Genomic DNA, 20,038 nt, shown 5'->3' with positions numbered 1-20,038 from the left:
GCTGTGAATCAGGAATGTACCTATGGTACGCTGTGAAACAGGAATGTACATAATCTGTAGATACTTAAACCAGGAATGTAAATTGTGGAACAGGAATGTACTTAGCTTACAAGTTTATTGCCGACGTTCAGGAGCTTTTCATCCAAGGACAGCGCTGTATGATACTTGTGGATTTAGCGCTTAGTTTTGATCATAATAAAAGTTTTCCTCCCAGGAGCTAAATCTGCCTCCCTAGGATGAAACCTGATTGATATCCCATTTTGCCAGGTGCTGCTTTATGACGAAAAAGTTCTGTGGAACGTAATCCACGGCGTTGAAAGGTGGACCTTAGTCCAAGGAGTTGAAGGGTGGTAGACCTTAGTCTATGGCGTTGAAGGGTGGTGGACCTTTGTCCACAGCATTAAAAGATGGTGGACCTTAGTCCACGGCGTTGAGTGGTGGTGGACCTTAGTCCACGAATCTGAAGGGTGATGGACCTTAGTGCACGGAGTTGAAGCGTGGACCTTAGTCCACATTTTGAAGGGAGGTTGACTTTGTTCACGGCGTTTAACAAGTGTATTTCAGCCAGAGCGCCTTCAAGAGTGGACCCCGTCCCGAGCGCCTTCAAGAGTGGACACCGTCTAGAGCGCCTTCAAGAGTGGACCTCACCCATAGCGCCTTCAAAAGTGGACCCCTTCCAGAGCGCCTTCAAGAGTGGGCCTCACCCAGAGCGCCTTCAGAAGTGGATCCCGTCCAGAGCGCCTTCAAGAGTGGATCCCAGCCAGAGGACCTTCAGGAATGGATCCCAGCCAGAGGACCTTCAAGAGTAGATCCTGTTCAGAGCGCCTTCAAGGGCAGGGGACCCGTTCAGAGCGCCTTCGAGGGTGTGGGACCCCGTCCAGAGCGCCATCGAGGATGAACCCCGCCTATAGCATCCAGCCGAGCGACTGGAGGCTATGGACTAAGTTCACAAGCAATATATTGGACTGTCTGCAATGTAATTGGATTGTGTCCAATATTATTGCAATGTGCCCTATATATACTTCTATTCCTTCCCAGCGTATTCACTTCATAGTTTTTCGTTGTATCGATATTGTTTAAATACCATAATTAATAATTTCCACATTATGATGTTTACACGACATTGGTATAGTGTAAGTTATGTAGTGTTTGCTGGGGTTCCCTTACCCTTACCTCCTCTCCTCCCTACTATCATTCGCGCCGCTCCTTGTGGGTTGGCCGGCAGCATATCACCCTCAGCCTGATGCCCTGGCAGTTGGTGAGCGATTTCTGGTGGTAACCTAGCTACCATCGGTAATCAACTGAAGTACCCCTTGGTGCGTGGTTTAGGGTTCTCTATGAGAATCTTTGGACGAATCACCCCGGTCCAGCTCGAAGATTGCAGACCTCAACGTGGTGAGCTGGTGTAACTTGGAGCAGCATTTTATCTACGTCATAAGAAATGAATTCCACTAATTTTGTATGTATAGCTTGAACATTATTCGGCTTAGTTACGAGATAAATGCTGCTTCAAGGCTAACATGTGATCTCTGCTCTTAGGAATGCTGTCAGTCTTGTGGGTTTAGCGTTTAGTTTTAATTGTAATAATGCTCCGAGGAACATTTTAATAATTTCTCAAGAAAGTCCTTTTTTAATGACCCATTTAAGCTGATGGCTTAAAATATAATTAAATGCAGGTGGGAGAAGCATCTTGGTATTGCTTATTCTTAACCTAGCAGGCTGGAACTTGCTTTTAACCTAGCAGGCCCCCCCTCAAGGAAGGTTCCTTGATGCTGGTGAGGGGCTCTCGATCTAGGGAATTTGATATGTGCGCCAGTTCCCTGAATTAAGCTTTCCACATCCCCCCACAGGCTCTATAATCCTACTGGGTCACTCTCCCTGAACCATGAGCTTTATCATACCTCTGCTTAAAGCTATGTATGGATCCTGCCTCCACTACATTGCTTCCCAAACTATTCCACTTCCTGACTACTCTGTGACAGAAGAAATACTTCATAACAGCTCTGTGATTCATCTGTGCCTTCATCTTCCAACTGTGTTTCCTAGTTGCTGTGTCCCATCTCTGGAGCATCCTGTCTTTGTCCACCTTGTCAATTTCTCTCAGTATTTTATATGTTGTTATCATGTCCCCCCTATCTCTTCTGTCCTCCAGTGTCGTCAGGTCGATTTCTCTTAATCTCTCCTCGTAGGACATACTCCTTAGCTCTGGGACTAGTCTTGTTGCAAAGCTTTGCACTTTCTCTAGTTTCTTTACGTGCTTGGCTAGGTGTGGGTTCCAAACTGGTGCCGCATACTCCAATATGGGCCTAACGTACACAGTGTACAGGGTCCTGAACGATTCCTTATTAAGATGTCGGAATGCTGTTCTTAGGTTTGCTAGGCGCCCATATGCTGCATGTGTGTGTGTGTGTGTGTGTGTGTGTGTGTGTGTGTGTGTGTGTGTGTGTGTGTGTGTCGTGCCGAATATGTAAGACTTGCTAGTTTGGCTTAAATAACAACGCTCTTCTTGCCGAATAAGTTAAGCAAAAATTTGTGTATGCAATAATTTCGCAAAAATCATTCTGAACCTAACGAAAAAATATATTTAATTTTGTTTGTTTATTATTAATTATTGTAAACTTATCTAAAATATATTTAGTTTGATTAGGCTAAATTAAATTGCTCTTGTTATAATAAGGTTAGGTAAGTTTTCTAAGGTTCTTCTGGTACAAAATTATTAATTTTTACATTAACATAAATGAAAAAAATATATCTTAAACGTATAAGATAAATTTTTAGAAAACTTAATTTTAAACGAATTCTTGATAATTGACCAGTTTTACCTATTCGACACGACATATATATATATATATATATATATATATATATATATATATATATATATATATATATATATATATATATATATATATAAGGCTTGAGAGGAGAAAGGAAAAGGGTAATAATTTGAGAGGATAGAGTGTGAGGATACCATTTATTAAACACTTTAGTGCACACACACGCACACACATTATGCGGATGTGGAGCTCGTTACATATGCTCAGTACATTTTTTTCCCAGGTTGTGACCCACAGTAATCAACAAACGTCCAGGTACGCATTTCCTGCTAGGTGAACAAGAACAGATACGAGACGACGATCCTACGACTCCACACAATCTTGAATATGGAGTTAAGGCAGGCACTTGTATTATTGGTGAGTTATTGTGGCATGTTGTGCTGCTCAATAAGTCATTGCAATGCTAAAATACGTTTTTAAAGTATTTTAACAGGTACAGAACTTATCATTCAGACTATTATTAATTATCTTACTCTATTACTTTTGCCTTATTTTAAAAATATTTTATAGCGGCGTTGGTATGTAAGGTTCCTCGTCTATTAAGGAGCTGTAAATTATTTGCTTTTGCTTGAAATAGTTTATAAGAAAACTATGAATGTAAAAAAATATTTTAGAATTATGTAAGTAAACTTATTTTATAACGTGTATTATAAGAGGGAGCGGTGTTGAGCCAGTGGTCGCTCAGGTGTTGTGATCTCTATAATCCTACGGGTTTAGCGTTTCCCCCTTGATTATAATAATAATCAGGTGTTGTGATGGTGACTGATAGTTTATGCTCACTATTTTGATGTAGATCTGGATATTTTCACTAAAAATGAGATATAAAACTTATGCTCCTGGAGTGCGTGTCAATGTCACCTACGCGTAGAAGGGAAATTTCAGTTGTGTCTTGGTTTCTTTGTTTACATTTGATCCAGGAAGAGGGGAGAGATCACTTCACCTACTGTCTTTCAACCTGGGTCACTTCAGATACTGTCTCTCGACCAGGGTCACTTCAACTAGTCTCACCTGGGTCACTTCTACTGTCTCTCACCTGGGTCACTTCACCTCTCAACCTGGGTCACTTCAACTGTTGTCTCTCAACCCGGGTCACTTCACCTACTGTCTCTCAACCTGGGTCACTTCAACTGTTGTCTCTCAACCCGGGTCACTTCACCTACTGTCTCTCAACCTGGGTCACTTCAACTGTTGTCTCTCAACCCGGGTCACTTCACCTTGTTAAGTAGTGGTGGGTTACACAGGCTTGTGTGTTTGTGCCCATGGCCCGGGCAGGGCCATGCCCACGAGAGAGAGCTGAGAGTACTTGTGTCTTGATGCCAGGCCGCTGTGAGAGTGAGAGCGAGGCAAGTCTGGGCATACTGAAGTGGCAAGGCCTATAGATGGCAGCACCTGAGTGGCGCGAAATATGAACTAAGCTGGCAGACAGCATGGGCTGTCTGTGCAGACAGTACAGGCTGTCTACAACTGTCTCTCAACCCGGCTCACTTCACCTACTGTCTCTCAACCCGGGTCACTTCACCTACTGTCTCTCAACCTGGGTCACTTCAACTGTCCCTCAACCTGGGTCACTTCACCTACTGTCTCTCAACCCGGGTCACTTCACCTACTGTCTCTCAACCTGGGTCACTTCACCTACTGTCTCTCAACCTGGGTCACTTCACCTACTGTCTCTCAACCTGGGTCACTTCACCTACAGACTTAAAAGTGAAACAAACGACACAAAAGGAGAGATGAAGAGTGAGACAAAAAAAGTCTAATCATTTCCATTCCATTTGATAGAAGACCTAAATCTAACCCACTATTACCAGTTTTGCATCCTCTCCTCCCATTTCTTTAGGCACCGTATGATTTTACCGCTTCCCCATAAATTTAATAAGTTTACATGGACAGGCGTCAATTGTTTGGCCCAAGATAAACTAGCGATGTGGCCCGCCACTCTAACTTCCCACCCCAGGACAAGCTGACCAGATCCACCTGGAGTTCATTACCTTTGTAACTTGCTCAGCTATCAAAACTTTGGGGCCCACTCCCTGGACCCATTATGTACCTCTGTAATCTTTTGACTACCACCCACAGGATGGGTATGGCGTGCATAATAAAGATGTTTAACTAAAGGGACTAGCTGCTCAGACTAGTCGCAATGTGGAGACTTGTCTCGGTCCGCCCTGCAGTACTACTTGGGGAACCGGTCATAGGTAATTTAAGCTTGGGAATTGTTATACCCCGGCCTTTGCCCTCCCGAAAATGCACCACAAAGTCTCACAAGCATACTGGTTGGCGAAACATCTACATAGTAAAGATTACAAGTTGTTACACGTGTTTAATTCTTCAACTTTTCGGTATTATATATCAATATTATGAAAAAAAAAAAACAGCGTGGACGAAACGTTGTCAAAGAACGATCGCAGTTTGTCTGCAGTTGCTACCATTTTTCCCCATTCCAGTGAGTTTTAGGACTCATTTGCCATGGGTTGAAACCCCACCCGTTCCCTGATTTGTTTGCAATCATGGTATCATTTCACGAGTTGTCATAAGTTGGGTTTACGTGAGGGTACCTGGAGCTCATTACCTTTGTAAATTCTCATGATTAATGTGTTTATGATTCATTACCTTTGCAATTATTCATGAGTGTGACCAGCTCTACCTGGAGCTCATTACCTTTGTAACTTGGTCATGATTATGACCAGATCTAGTTCATTACCTTTGTAACTTGCTCAGCTATCAAAACTTTGGAGTCCAGTCCCTGGACCAATTATGTACCTCTGTAATCTTTTGACTACCGCCCACAGGATGGGTATGGGGTGCATAATAAACATATTAAACTAAAACGTGAGGGTTTTGGGTGAATGGCAGGGAGGTGCCGAGGAAGAAGCGGGGAGGATATGGGGAAGGTGCAGGAAGGTTTCGGAGAAGAGAGACAGAAGTAGCGGGGAAGAGGAAAGGAGGTGGCGAGAAAGGAGTAGGGACGTGGCGAGGAAGAGGCAGGGGAAGAGGCAAGGAAGGAGTAGGGAACATGACGAGGAAGAGGCAGGGGAGGTGGTAAGGGGGAGGCAGGGACGGTTAACAGTGGTGGCGGGGAATGAGTAGGGACATGGAGGGGAAGAGGCAGAGAAGGAGTAGGGACGTGGAGAGGAAGAGGCAGGGGAGGTGGCGGGTGAGAGGGGACATGGAGAGGAAGAGGCAGGGGAAGTGGTAAGGGGGAGGCAGGGAAGGTTAACAGTGGTGGCGGGGAAGGAATAGAGAGGTGGTAGGGAAGGAACAGGGAGGTGGTGGGGAAGGAATAGGGAGGTGGTGGAAACTCGACTGGTGGGGATGTTGGGTGTCTGGGTGAGCCTCACTCTAGTACACGCTGCCACGGAGGAAGGAAGTTAAAGGTGGGTTGTCACATCTTATTTCGTATTGTAACGCCTGTTGCTACTATATTACCCACCTAAGACGAATATACACTTACCCTAACATAACCCCGTACGTTATATCCCACATATAACCCCTGACATTAACTAGTAGGTCTGTACATTAGTAAAATTGATGAACAAGTACTTGACTAGACTGCCGTCACTACCATGATACTGGCAGGAAACATGATTTAGTGAGGGAGAAATATATATAAATGATTTTATTACAGATTTATCACCTTATAAGAGAAAGGGGAGGTGCCTTGAATAATAATACTACCCTCCTCTTCCTTGGATCAAGCCCCGTGGCCTGGTGGCAAAAGTTTTCGCTTCACACAGTGAAGGGTCCGGGTTCGATTTCCGGCGAAGGGGTGGAGACATCGGACGTGTTTCCTTAAACCGGTTGTCTGTGTTCACTTATCAGTAAAATGGGTATCTGGGTATTAGTCGACTGGTGTGGGTCGCATCCTGGGACAAAACTGACCTAATTTGCCCGAAATGCTCTGCATAACAAGGAGCTTTCTATAGTAGTATGTCATTGATGTCAGCTATGGTCTGTATACATACCTTGTACATGTACTGGTGGTTAAAGCTCTCGCTTCACACGGCGAGGGCCTGGGTTCGATTCCCAGCCAGAGTAGAAACATTGGGCGTGTTTCTTTCCACCTGTTGTCTATGTTCCCCATCAGTAAAATGGGAACCTGGGTCTTAGTGGACTGGTGTGGGTCGCATCCTGGGACACTGACCTAATTTGCCCGAAATGTTCAGCACATATAGTCCTTGTGGCTTAGCGCTTCTTTTTGATTATAATAATAATCAGCATAACCAGGGACTTTCTATATAGTAGTATGTCATTGTTGTCAGCTATGGTGTGTATACCTTGTACATATACTTGTAGTAAATAAAATTATTATTATTATTATTATTAACACTAACGATCCGTACCAGTTGAGCCCTTAAATATAATAATTTGCATTATATTATTGGGGTACTAGGTAACTATAATTGTTATACTGGCAAGCGCTAAACCCGTATGGTTATAAGATAAAATTTTGTTCTTATTAACCTCCGAGGGTTAGCCATCCAAGGAACCCACTCCAGTCGACTAGCACCCAGGTACCTACATGTTAGGTGAACAGGACAACAGATGTAAGAAAACGCGTCGAATGTTTCTACTCCTACCGGGAGTCTAACCCGGACACCGCGTGTGACGAGAGCGCTTTACCAGCCAGGCCATGGGGCCCCTTATCTGTGCCCTGGAAACAGCTGTTCATTGTGATAATCTTGGAGTTCACTCACTCTACCAATACTTTTTGGGCTTTAAGAAGTTAAACATCCATCTGCCCAGTTTAACAGTTATTCCTTTTACACTTTTGTACGCTATTGTAGAATTTTTTTTTATATTTTATTTAGGACAGTACATATACAGAGTACATACAATTATTAACATCGTACATCAATAAGGTACAAAGATAAACAGTAATTTACTTAAGGAGAGTACCGTACTCAAACACCTTCAAAATTTTTATAAGGTATCTCCTATTTCCAATACCAATTCCCAATTTAATCCTAAGACAAAGTAACATAGCATGGTATTATCCATAACCCCATAAACTAAGCCCCCCCCTGTCCCCAGGCAACCCCCCACCCTTTATCTAAGTGATTAGAAAGGAAGGATACGAAAAGTGTACACAGAACTTATGCTTTAACCTAAAAGCACATATATACAATACAGTCCAAATATATCATTAACTTGCAACACAAAAGGACTTAACACAAAACTCAGATTACACCTAAGGTCCTAAACATAAACCAAAGCTACAGTCTACTAGTTCCACATGTCTTACAGCATTTGCACATGAGAACACATAACATCAGTATGTACCATCTTTTACATAAAAACAGGTCTACATCACTCAAGAAAATTTTTTTAAACATACAAAGGCAACTTTCCAATTTCATTTATATAAATGACAATGTTTCAGGTAATAAAAAAAACTGTTATATACCAAGAATTGCAAAGTATAATTACCCCCTGGAGTATAGTATCAACCTCACAGGGAAACAAAAAATAAAAATTCTGATACCGTACATAAGGCCCATAATACATATGCAGAGCTGTACTACTAGCATTCAAAAACCATCCTGGCCCCTGAACACGTCAGAAAGCCTATCCCCCCCAGCCCCTGACCTCATACCAACTATTATACTCGAGTCCACTTCTTACCATCTACACCTTCCGTTTTAAGTCAAAACCCCATTTCCTAAAATCCGCATGTCCTCTGTCCACCCCCACCATACCCCCCCATGCTTAACGTTTGCACACCCACATATGCCGCTACCACTCACTCTCTTTACCACACAACACACCTACCGTCAGATTGCGATAACCCAAGGAAAAACTATTTTCCCACACCCTCCTATATAACAGCCTATTCCTGCAAACTGTGCGGTACACACCCGCCGCGAGTGCCCGCACCCTACAACCACTCCCCACCTCCCCCATACCCCATGAAACATAATAAAAATCTGCCACCACATACTACATCATAGCCCGTCGCACATCCTTGGTGACCCCTCCCACATCAAAATGCAAAGCCCTCAAAAGTCTCCCCAAATCCCCAACTACCCCTGTGCCCTGTGTCTCCCCCATCACACCCCCTTCCTTCATACGGTTTAGCAAAGAGACCAGACATTCCTTCATACAATCCCAGTTTACAATATAAAAGTCATTACGGATCCCATCAATCCCTGGCGCCTTTCCCCGACTCATGCTTATTACCGCCTCCCCCCCACCTGTTCACTAATTCTACCCCCTAGCACTGCTCGCTCCCCCACCCCTAAAACGCCCAATATTCCATTCCTTATCTCTTTCTCCCTTCCTCCACCCTCCCCCTGCTTTAAAGTCTCCTTAAACCAAAAATCCACATAATTGCTTATTCCATCACTCTATATCCCCCTACCCCTTTACACACCTCTAATCCCATTATCGTGGTCATCTGCTGTCTTTCCTTGAACCTCTGCAATACACAACCCGACGGTTTATCTCCCCATAATACCTCCTCTAACCCACTCCTCACACGTATCACATCAAAACGCAAATTTTGTATTTCCTTCAGTCTTCCCCCTCAGCTCCACTATACCCCATGCCTACCACCCCCTCCCCCTTCATAACAGTCATGAAGCTGCCCCTTAAGGTATTTCTGTAAACCAAACCGTCACCGCGCCTCATCCCTTCCTTTATGCTGATAATACTCCTTAATCCCCTGTTTAGCACTCTTCTCCCACCATCCCAATACATCCTCCTCCTGATTGCAAATATTCCAGAGATGCCTCCACCAGTCCCTAAATGACAACCCCTCCTCCCCCTGAAGTAACCTCACATTCATTTTCTAGTAACCTGCATGCTGGCGAACCATACCATCTTAAGCCACCTCTGCCAGAATGGCATGATGGTCTGAAAACCCAAAGTCTAACGTCTGCACACGTTCCACCGTAATCCCACGTGTTATGTAAATGCGGTATAATCTGGCAGCATAACCCCTCCGCACAAACGTGTGCTCCACCCATCACCCCTGACTTACGTCATAAACTCCCGCCTCCCTCAACAAATCCCTCAATACCCCAAGCAAGCACCCTGCCCCTCTCAGCTTCACATCTTTATTTCTAATGACACAATTCCAATCACCACCCACAGTAGAAACCATGGGTAAACCCCGCAAATGAAAAAGCAAAACCTCCCATACAGAATTCTCTTTTACTCTCCTGAGTGTCAGCGTGCCTCGTTGTGCTCCGGGTTTTTCTGGTGTTTTCACGGTGGCTCTTACGTGCTAGAACTTTAATTTGTCATCAATCCTATACGATACATCCCTCTAGCGCCTGGAACCAATCTTGGGCAGAAAACATTATATACTGAGTCAAAAAAGGAGAATTAGTGTGCACTACCTAGCAGAGTTTACTGCCAGAGGGGAATCATAGGCCTGTGTCCCGTGTGAAAAAAATAATAATAATTGAACTTTGTGTCAGAGGAAAGAGTCTCCCTGAAAACATTGAGTATACATATTGTATACTACAGTGGCTCCCTAGTATATTGATGATAAAGGCTAAAGTGTCATTTGAAAACAGGTGAATTTGTAAATGAAGTGATAAGCCTATAGAGGCAGGTGCCAGAAGTTGCCAGAAACTTACCACAGGTCAGCTGTTTTTAATAATCTTCCTGGCCTGCTAGTGTACTCGCATATAATCTAGTGATACCAGTGAAGAGCAGAATACAGTGTTGTAGTAGCAACTAACCAGTATTATAATGGTACTTAGTGGAGTGGAGTGACTTTCATTAGTTTCTTTTTTCTTGAAATACCAGACGTATACTGTGAATTTCATATAACCTGTAGTTACCAGCGGTCGCAATATACACAACGAGAAGCAATTATTACTACAGAAAAAGCGTCCTTCCTCCAAAATTTGCACCAGTCAACTATAGTGATAATATAGCATTTATTGTGGTGGAGACGGAAAAAAAAAAAAATAGAAAAGCTAGATACAGCGATTGATAAACAAGGGTGGAGGTCGACCGTTCGTCATTGTAGGAGTGCCAGCAGTCACCGGCTCTTCAACACGCAAGTTATACTTTTGTATTAATCAAATCACATATTACTCGGGTAGATAATTTCCAGTAGATCCTTCATGTGTTAGCTCAAATCACCGACCAGTATGGTTTAAATAAGTGACCCACTGATCAGATCAGATTGACTGGTCCGAACCCTTGACTGGTCCGAACCCTGGACTAGTTTCAAACGGTTTTGTTGTGCACTACCTAGCAGGTTATTAATAGAATATTCAAGAGGTTGCTAGTAGAATTGCAGTAAATCAGCCATTCAAATCATTATGAAGCTGTGTGTAGTCTGTGGTCAGTCAAACAAACGGGCTTCCACATGCATAAATTGTCATTTTTGTGGAAATTGGTGTCACGCCCCTTGTGCAGATATCCAAGAACTAGCTACAAGCAGTATTAAAACAGGGAAGTGTTTTTGGGTATGCCCAAATGAGATAAATCTGTGGACTAAAATCACAAGGGTATTAAAAGAGGTCAACATCAAAGCTGCTTTCATAGAAAACCTGGAAGCTTTCTACAACAGATGGGAACATAAAAAGTCTGGGCTGAATGGTACTGCCCTTGATACTGGCCATGTAGTCAGAAACTGTAAGGCTGGAGATGATGTCCTGGTAGTCAGTAAATGGGGGGCTGATAGTGCTGTCCTGGGAGACAGTAATGGTGAAGCTGGAGGTGCTGTCCTGGGAGACAGTAATGGTGAAGCTGGAGGTGCTGTCCTGGGAGACAGTAATGGTGAAGCTGGAGATGCTGTCCTGGGAGACAGTAATAGGGAAGCTGGAGATGCTGTCCTGGGAGACAGTAATGGTGAAGCTGGAGATTTTGTCCAGGTAGTCGGGAATTATACGCAGGAAGGAATACATATAAATGACCTCATAGGGGACAGGAGCCATAGTAGGGAAAAAAGTGTAGTCAAAGATAAGATAAAACCAATATTGCAAACTAGAAATACCGCAGGTAATAGCAAACAAGAGGACTCCACTAGCAATAGTGAGGATATATTACCAAAAACAACTGGTGGGAGCTCCATTGTTGGTGCTAGGGAGGATAGAAGTAAGACAGGGAAACATGCACCAACAGGGAATACAGTCACAGAAACCCAAGGCAAACGGAAACCAAGCCTGTGCACATACTATGCACTCGGTATCTGCTGGCATGGGAAATCTGGAAAAACAGATGGGACGTGCAACTATGACCACCCTAGAAAATGCCATGCCCATATGACAACAGGAAAATGCAAACTCCCTTCCTGTAAGCTTTTTCACCCTGAACTGTGTACCTCTTCAGTACAGGAAAGACTGTGCTATAACTTAAATTGCCAGGCATACCATCTAAAGGGGACAAAAAGATACAAAACATCCAGGCCATGGGAATACCTGGGTAGCCACAGCCACTCAAGAGGGAGAGGTTTTTTAGTGCCAGGAAGGAAAAAAAACTGGCAGGAAATGGCAGAAATCGTACACCAAATCCAGTCATTCCTGGAGTGGAACCACAGTCGATGGCCTCCACTCCAAACCAACAGATACAGATACTAATGCCGGAAAAAAAATCCCCCCCCCCCCAGTACCAACAATACCACCAGTCCAATAACATTCTTCTTTGCAAATATACAGGGTCTAAAGCCAGCAACAAACAACAAAATACCTTTCATCCGTGGACTGCTTGCAGAGGCAAAGGCAATGTTCGCGGCTTTCACTGAGACCCACATAAAGGATCACTTGGACAACGAAATATGGATCCCAGGTTACAACCTATACAGATGTGACAGAGTGAACAGGCAAAAGGGGGGGGGTTGGCCTGTACATTGCAGAGTCACTTGTTTGCACAGAACTGCTAAACGCCTCAAATGATGTAGTGGAAGTTCTAGCAGTAAAGGTCGAGAACCAAAACCTAGTCATTGTGGTAGTCTACAAGCCTCCGGATGCAACATCCCAGCAATTCCAGGAACAGCTGTTAAAAATTGACCACTGTCTGGAAAACCTTCCAGCTCCTGCACCCAGCATCTTGCTCCTGGGGGATTTCAACTTAAGGCACCTAAAATGGAGGAATATAGCAAATAATATTGTTGCAGTAATAACACCAGGAGGCAGCTCTGATGAAAACTCACACTCACGCGAGCTTTTAAATCTCTGCACAAAATTCAATTTAAACCAGCAAATAATAGAGCCTACTAGACTGGAGAATACACTAGACCTCATCTTCACTAACAATGATGATCTGATAAGAAATGTCACCATATCAAAAACAATATACTCAGATCACAACATAATTGAGGTTCAGTCATGTATGCGCGGAGCCCCAGACCGACATAATGAGATTAGTCACGAGGGAGCATTCACCAAATTCAACTTCAATAACAAAAACATAAAGTGGGACCAAGTAAACCAAGTCCTAACCGATATAAGCTGGGAAGATATACTAAGCAACACAGACCCCAACTTATGCCTAGAACAGATTAACTCGGTGGCACTCGATGTATGCACAAGGCCTATTCCTCTAAGAAAAAGGAGGAGTAGATGTAAAACAGAAAGAGACAGGCGCTCCCTTTACAGGCGACGGAAAAGAATAACAGAGCGGCTAAAAAAGGTCAATATATCTGAAATGCGTAGGGAGACACTGGTCAGAGAAATAGCAAGCATCGAACTTAAGCTAAAAGAATCCTTTAGGAGTCAGGAATCGTGGGAAGAACTAAAAGCCATAAATGAAATCGAAAGAAACCCAAAGTATTTCTTCTCCTATGCCAAATCAAAATCGAGAACAACGTCCAGTATTGGGCCCCTACTTAAACAAGATGGGTCCTACACAGATGACAGCAAGGAAATTAGTGAGCTACTCAAGTCCCAATATGACTCAGTTTTTAGCAAGCCGCTAACCAGACTGAGTCGAAGACCAAAATGAATTTTTTATGAGAGAGCCACAAAATTTGATTAACACAAGCCTATCCGATGTTATCCTGATGCCAAATGACTTCGAACAGGCGATAAATGACATGCCCATGCACTCTGCCCCAGGGCCAGACTCGTGGAACTCTGTGTTCATCAAGAACTGCAAGAAGCCCCTATCACGAGCCTTTTCCATCCTATGGAGAGGGAGCATGGACACGGGGGTCGTCCCACAGTTACTAAAAACAACAGACATAGCCCCACTCCACAAAGGGGGCAGTAAAGCAACAGCAAAGAACTACAGACCAATAGCACTAACATCCCATATCATAAAAATCTTTGAAAGGGTCCTAAGAAGCAAGATCACCACCCATCTAGAAACCCATCAGTTACACAACCCAGGGCAACATGGGTTTAGAACAGGTCGCTCCTGTCTGTCTCAACTATTGGATTACTACGACAAGGTCCTAAATGCACTAGAAGACAAAAAGAATGCAGATGTAATATATACAGACTTTGCAAAAACCTTCGACAAGTGTGACCATGGCGTAATAGCGCACAAAATGCGTGCTAAAGGAATAACAGGAAAAGTCGGTCGATGGATCTATAATTTCCTCACTAACAGAACACAGAGAGTAGTCGTCAACAGAGTAAAGTCCGAGGCAGCTACGGTGAAAAGCTCTGTTCCACAAGGCACAGTACTCGCTCCCATCTTGTTCCTCATCCTCATATCCGACATAGACAAGGATGTCAGCCACAGCACCGTGTCTTCCTTTGCAGATGACACCCGAATCTGCATGACAGTGTCTTCCATTGCAGACACTGCAAAGCTCCAGGCGGACATCAACCAAATCTTTCAGTGGGCTGCAGAAAACAATATGAAGTTCAACGATGAGAAATTTCAATTACTCAGATATGGTAAACATGAGGAAATTAAATCTTCATCAGAGTACAAAACAAATTCTGGCCACAAAATAGAGTGAAACACCAACGTCAAAGACCTGGGAGTGATCATGTCGGAGGATCTCACCTTCAAGGACCATAACATTGTATCAATCGCATCTGCTAGAAAAATGACAGGATGGATAATGAGAACCTTCAAAACTAGGGAGGCCAAGCCCATGATGACACTCTTCAGGTCACTTGTTCTATCTAGGCTGGAATATTGCTGCACACTAACAGCACCTTTCAAGGCAGGTGAAATTGCCGACCTAGAAAATGTACAGAGAACTTTCACGGCGCGCATAACGGAGATAAAACACCTCAATTATTGGGAGCGCTTGAGGTTCCTAAACCTGTATTCCCTGGAACGCAGGAGGGAGAGATACATGATTATATACACCTGGAAAATCCTAGAGGGACTAGTACCGATCTTGCACATGAAAATCACTCACTACGAAAGCAAAAGACTTGGCAGACGATGCACCATCCCCCCAATGAAAAGCAGGGGTGTCACTAGCACGTTAAGAGACCATACAATAAGTGTCAGGGGCCCGAGACTGTTCAACTGCCGCCCAGCACACATAAGGGGGATTACCAACAGACCCCTGGCAGTCTTCAAGCTGGCACTGGACAAGCACCTAAAGTCAGTTCCGGATCAGCCGGGCTGTGGCTCGTACGTTGGTTTGCGTGCAGCCAGCAGCAACAGCCTGGTTGATCAGGCTCTGAGATCCACCAGGAGGCCTGGTCACAGACCGGGCCGCGGGGGCGTTGACCCCCGGAACTCTCTCCAGGTAAACTCCAGGTGTTACTATCTGCCAGCATATAAATCCCCAGGAAACACGCCCTGACCTCCCCCCCACATCCCCTCCACCCTCACCGCCCTTCCCTCCCCCCCCCCACTTCCCAACCGAGCACTCGGAATGGGCTGGATTCCCTCATCGCCACTGCCACTCCACCCTTTAATCTCCCAGAAATACCAGCATACATCCTAAAACCTCAAATCCCTACCATACTTAAAATTATGTTCTTGAATGAAAACCACGTCAGTGTCCAATCGTCTCAAAACATCCTCCAACCATACAAGTTTAACAGCAGCCCTAAGGCCATTCACATTTAGTTAGACACTTAAATATGCAAAAAAGGGGGCTTTCCTCTGTTTCTGTGACCTGTCTATTGCACTTTTCATTGCTCTAACCTTCTCCCTTGCACACTTACTTCCCTGGACCCCCTCTCCCCTGTGCACTCCCATGCCTTTTCTTGGTCACTCCCACCCACATCTTTTTACCTGAATACTGGGCTGGCGTGATTACCTCATCATTCGACGAGCCTCCAGCCCTCTTCCTAGAAGCGCGCACTACCTCCATCCCATCACTTTCCCCATCCCTGTACACCTCAGCCTCCACTTACTGCAACTTTAACATGCCAGTCCCCGACCCCGGGGGCTCTGGTACCTGCCCATGCATATCTTCCTCCACCATTCAAATTCTCCCACCTACAGAGGATATCTCCTCCACTGGCACTTCCAGAAAAGACTGTATCATCCTCAGGGGTTCAGATAAGTCCTGCAGTTCCTCTGCCTCCACAACCCCAGCAGGCTCCTGCTCAGGTCCAGGCCTGTCCTGTGTGGGCGCATCCGGAACTTCTGGTAGCGTCACACAACGCTCCTCCACACCATCCACTTCGTCCGCCCATGTGCCTTTACTTCCCGCATCCACAGGAGCAGATGGAGCTACCACCACAGACTTGGTCACCACTGGCATTTCCATACCAGCTGATCTCTGGGGTGCTGCCTTACCACACCCGGCTGCAATGTGGTCAAAAGCACCACACAAACGACGCGTCTTTCATTGTCCTTCATAAGTCACAAACACCTGTGTCCTAAAATCCTCTAGGATAACATACGAAGGAATGGGGCGTCTCAATGTCATCTTTACAGTGTAAGAACCTGCTGGCAGTCCCACATAGATGCCATCCGTCCATCGTCCCAATGGCACCGCATGTACCTCACCATATTGTTGAAATGTCTCCCGAATATCTACATTATCCGCCTCAAAGGGAACATTCCTAATCCTCACCCAGGTGTAATACTTTGAGGCACCCCGCAGTCAAACCTCCAGTCCAGTAGTCACGGCGATACACTTCTGAAACTGTGTCACCGTTCTCTCATAAGCCGCCACTGTGCAGAACTTGATGAAAATCTGTGATGATCCATTTAGAGCAGTGTTATTCACTAACTTTTGCAAGAGAGCCACTTCAGTTAAACACATTGATTGAGAGAGCTGCAGCTACTGCAAGTTAGCGTAACTCAACTAAATTAAGTAGTACTGAGCTGCTAGTGAAATATAGTAAATGAGAAAAATTAGACATGGTAATATTAGCCTGCATATCTTGTTATTGGCGGCTCGCGAGCTGCGCAAAGAGTACCACTGATTTAGAGCAATCCCATAGAGCTCGTCGTTGTCAGTGCAGTATGTGTCCCTGACGATTGCCGGCAGTAAAAGAGAGGCATTCGTCGAGTAAATTGCTCCTCTGACTAAGTCAACAGTGTTTGTTCTCCTGTGGCAACTAGTCGCCATCTTTGAGAAAACGGGAAACTGCGCAGGAAGGGCAACTTTAACAGAAGTATCTGCGCAGGAGATCCTCTCGGCCCTAAAGCGAAGAGGACAATGACTTCCTTGACGGTGGTGAGGGGCTCTTGATCTAGGGAATTGAATCTGTGATCCAGTTCCCAGAATTATGCCTAAATACCTTTCACATCTCATTCCCACAGGCGCTGCATAATCCTATGGGTTTAGCACTCCCCCTTGATTATAATAATAATGTACAGTTACATATATTGAAGGCTTTTGCAAAATCTGTATACTACATGTGCTTTTTTGCTTCAGTTCCAGTGCATCTAAAACCATTTATTAGGAATTGTGAGAACCCAGGAGACACTTTTAATCTCCCCGTCAATGCTGGGTCACCTTAACGTAGTGTTGAGGTTTGAGTGTAAGTAAGTTTATTCAGGTATACACAAATAGTTACATAATTATCATACATAGCAGCATATGTGTAAAGTACCTAGGATAACCCAAAAAAGTCAGTGACTTATTTCCATTGGGGTCCTTTTATGTTATTATTATAATATAAAGGTTATAATATCTTATTCTGTAATGAAGATAACATCTTATCATACTAAAAAGACTATCTACTACATGAGGGTAATTAAGACTATCTACAATACGAGGGTCATTACTAGGAATAAGGTAAAATTACACGTGTGTTAGCCAAAAAATAAAAAATCACTCCCCTCCCTTTCTGTAGCTACATTCATCAGACACCTTTTGGCACTCTTCTTGAAGTGGTTCATGCTATGACTGGTGGTTCATGCTATGACTGGCTTTGACATGTGTGGGCAGTGTGTTCCATTCCTTTATTGCTATACAATAAAAGGTGTTTGAAGCCTGGCCACTGACTGTGGGTAAAAAGGTGTTTGAAGCCTGGCCACTGACTGTGGGTAAAAAGGTGTTTGAAGCCTGGCCACTGACTGTGGGTACTACAAAGTTGTGCTCTCTCCTAGTACTATGATTGTCTTAACTTGACCGAGAACTCAGCACTTTCCACCATCAAAACTTGACTTAAATTAGTGGAGGTTTTTCCCAGTCATTAAATTTTGCTCCATAGGATTGTGAAAGGTGTTGCCATCTGTTAGTTCTTTTGCTTCTTTCTGTTGAGGTTGTCTTCACCACTATAAGGGGACTGGATCATCAGGTGAACCTTCAGGTGGACCCCCCTGGTGATGCATTGGGTGGTTCATCCAGTGGCTGTTTGATGGCAAAGTAATACCTGAGGTTCCATGGGTGGTGTCTGATGGTGTGAAACTTTGTTCTTGCCAGTTCACTCTCATCCATTACTAACCAGATGCTGCTAGCACCTCTGATGCTTCCAGTATAAATTGACAAATTTGCCAAACTTTTCTCCGTTCTGGGCGAGCTACCCTAGAGCTGTGCCCTTGGTAGGGTAAGGGGTTGTCTCCGAAAGACAGCACTGGTTATTGCGGGAGTAGGGACAAGTGGCAGGGAAGTGGCTTCTATTAGTCAACCGGTTGTCTTCTTTTTCTTTCCTTGTAAATTTTTGTTCTGCTCTCTTGCATATCACTAAAAAATATCAAAACGATACATTCCTTCCTAAGTACCTTGGTAACCTGATTCTCGGTTCCCTAAGTACAGTGGTCCCTCAATAATCATCCATAATCCGTTCCTGGAAGTGGGACTATTATCCAAATGGACGATTTACGAATCAATTTTCCCCATAAGAAATAATGTAAATTCAGTTAATCCGTTCCTGACACCCAGAAGTATTAAAACAAAAATTTTTTTTACATGAAATATAGATGTAGTACATAAACAATACAGTGGCACATGATGAATTAAACATTAACAGAATAACACTTACCTTTATTGGCGATTCTTCTTTGTGTATGGAAGACTGGAGAAGGAGACTGATTGGATGATTTATTGTTTGGAAGGGGAATCCCCTTCCATCAACACCTCGGGCACCAATTGCTTTTCTGGGGTTACTTCTCTTCTCTGCTTCTTAATGCCACTAGGACCACCTTGAGAGTCACTGGAGTCCTGTCTCGCAAAAAAACTGTCCAGAGAGCTCTGTTTCTGGCATCTCTTTAAAACTTCCCTAAAATGGACCAAGACTCACTGTACAAGTTTGCCGATATGGCTTGCAACATCCTTCTCTGGGTGATGTTTCTCCATAAATCTTTCCGTTTCTCCATAAATCTTTCCATCCTACCCCACATTTCAAAAATCTTCTTAATTTCTGAAGAAGGCACCTTCCTCCATCTCTCTTCCTCCTCCTCTGCAGCAAGATTCTGAGCTGTGATCTGTTGCTCTTCCTGCTGAAGCTCTTGCAGCTCCTCAGTGGTTAGCTCTTTGTTGTGGTCCTCCACCAACTCTTCCACATCCTCCAAACTCGCATCCAACCCCATGGAACTCCCCAGTGCCACAATGGATTTAACAACTGACATAGGCTCATCAGGGTCAGCCCCCAAACCCTTCAAAATCCCTCTTGTGGACACAATCTGGCCACAATTTTCTCCAAGCAGAGTTCAAAGTCCTGGTAGTCACTCCCTCCCAAGCTTTACCTATAAGGCTTACGCAATGGAGAATACTGAAGTGTTCTTTCCAAAAATCTCGTAGGGTCAAGCGAGTGTCTGAGGTCACATTCAAGCACATTTCAAACATTGCTTTGGTGTAGAGCTTTTTAAAGTTTGCAATGACCTGCTGGTCCATGGGCTGGAGGAGAGGAGTGGCATTCGGGGGCAAGAACTTTACTGTGATGAACCCAAACTCCTTCAGAATTAGGTCATCCAAGTTT

General features: G+C 44.2%; 1 protein-coding gene across 3 annotated transcripts in view; it reads left to right on the top strand.

Annotated features, from left to right (window-relative positions):
- Sptr (Sepiapterin reductase) overlaps positions 1 to 20,038 on the top strand; it is a 43,050-nt gene that overhangs the window by 7,611 nt on the left and 15,401 nt on the right. The window contains exon 1 of one of the 3 annotated variants that reach the window (XM_070098701.1): positions 3,091 to 3,194. The exons of 1 other annotated variant lie outside the window; for it this stretch is intronic. In XM_070098701.1, coding sequence (XP_069954802.1) covers positions 3,165 to 3,194 — 30 coding nt within the window. In that variant the 5' untranslated portion in view covers positions 3,091 to 3,164. Of the gene's footprint in view, positions 1 to 3,090; positions 3,195 to 6,071; positions 6,212 to 20,038 lie in introns of those variants that run through there. One more of the 3 variants, XM_070098702.1, reaches the window with a different exon arrangement.

The sequence above is a fragment of the Cherax quadricarinatus genome, chromosome 64 (genome assembly GCF_038502225.1).
Source record: "Cherax quadricarinatus isolate ZL_2023a chromosome 64, ASM3850222v1, whole genome shotgun sequence".
Lineage (NCBI taxonomy): Eukaryota > Metazoa > Arthropoda > Malacostraca > Decapoda > Parastacidae > Cherax > Cherax quadricarinatus.
Note: the sequence above shows the minus strand (reverse complement) of the source record. Positions and strands in the feature narration are given on the sequence as shown.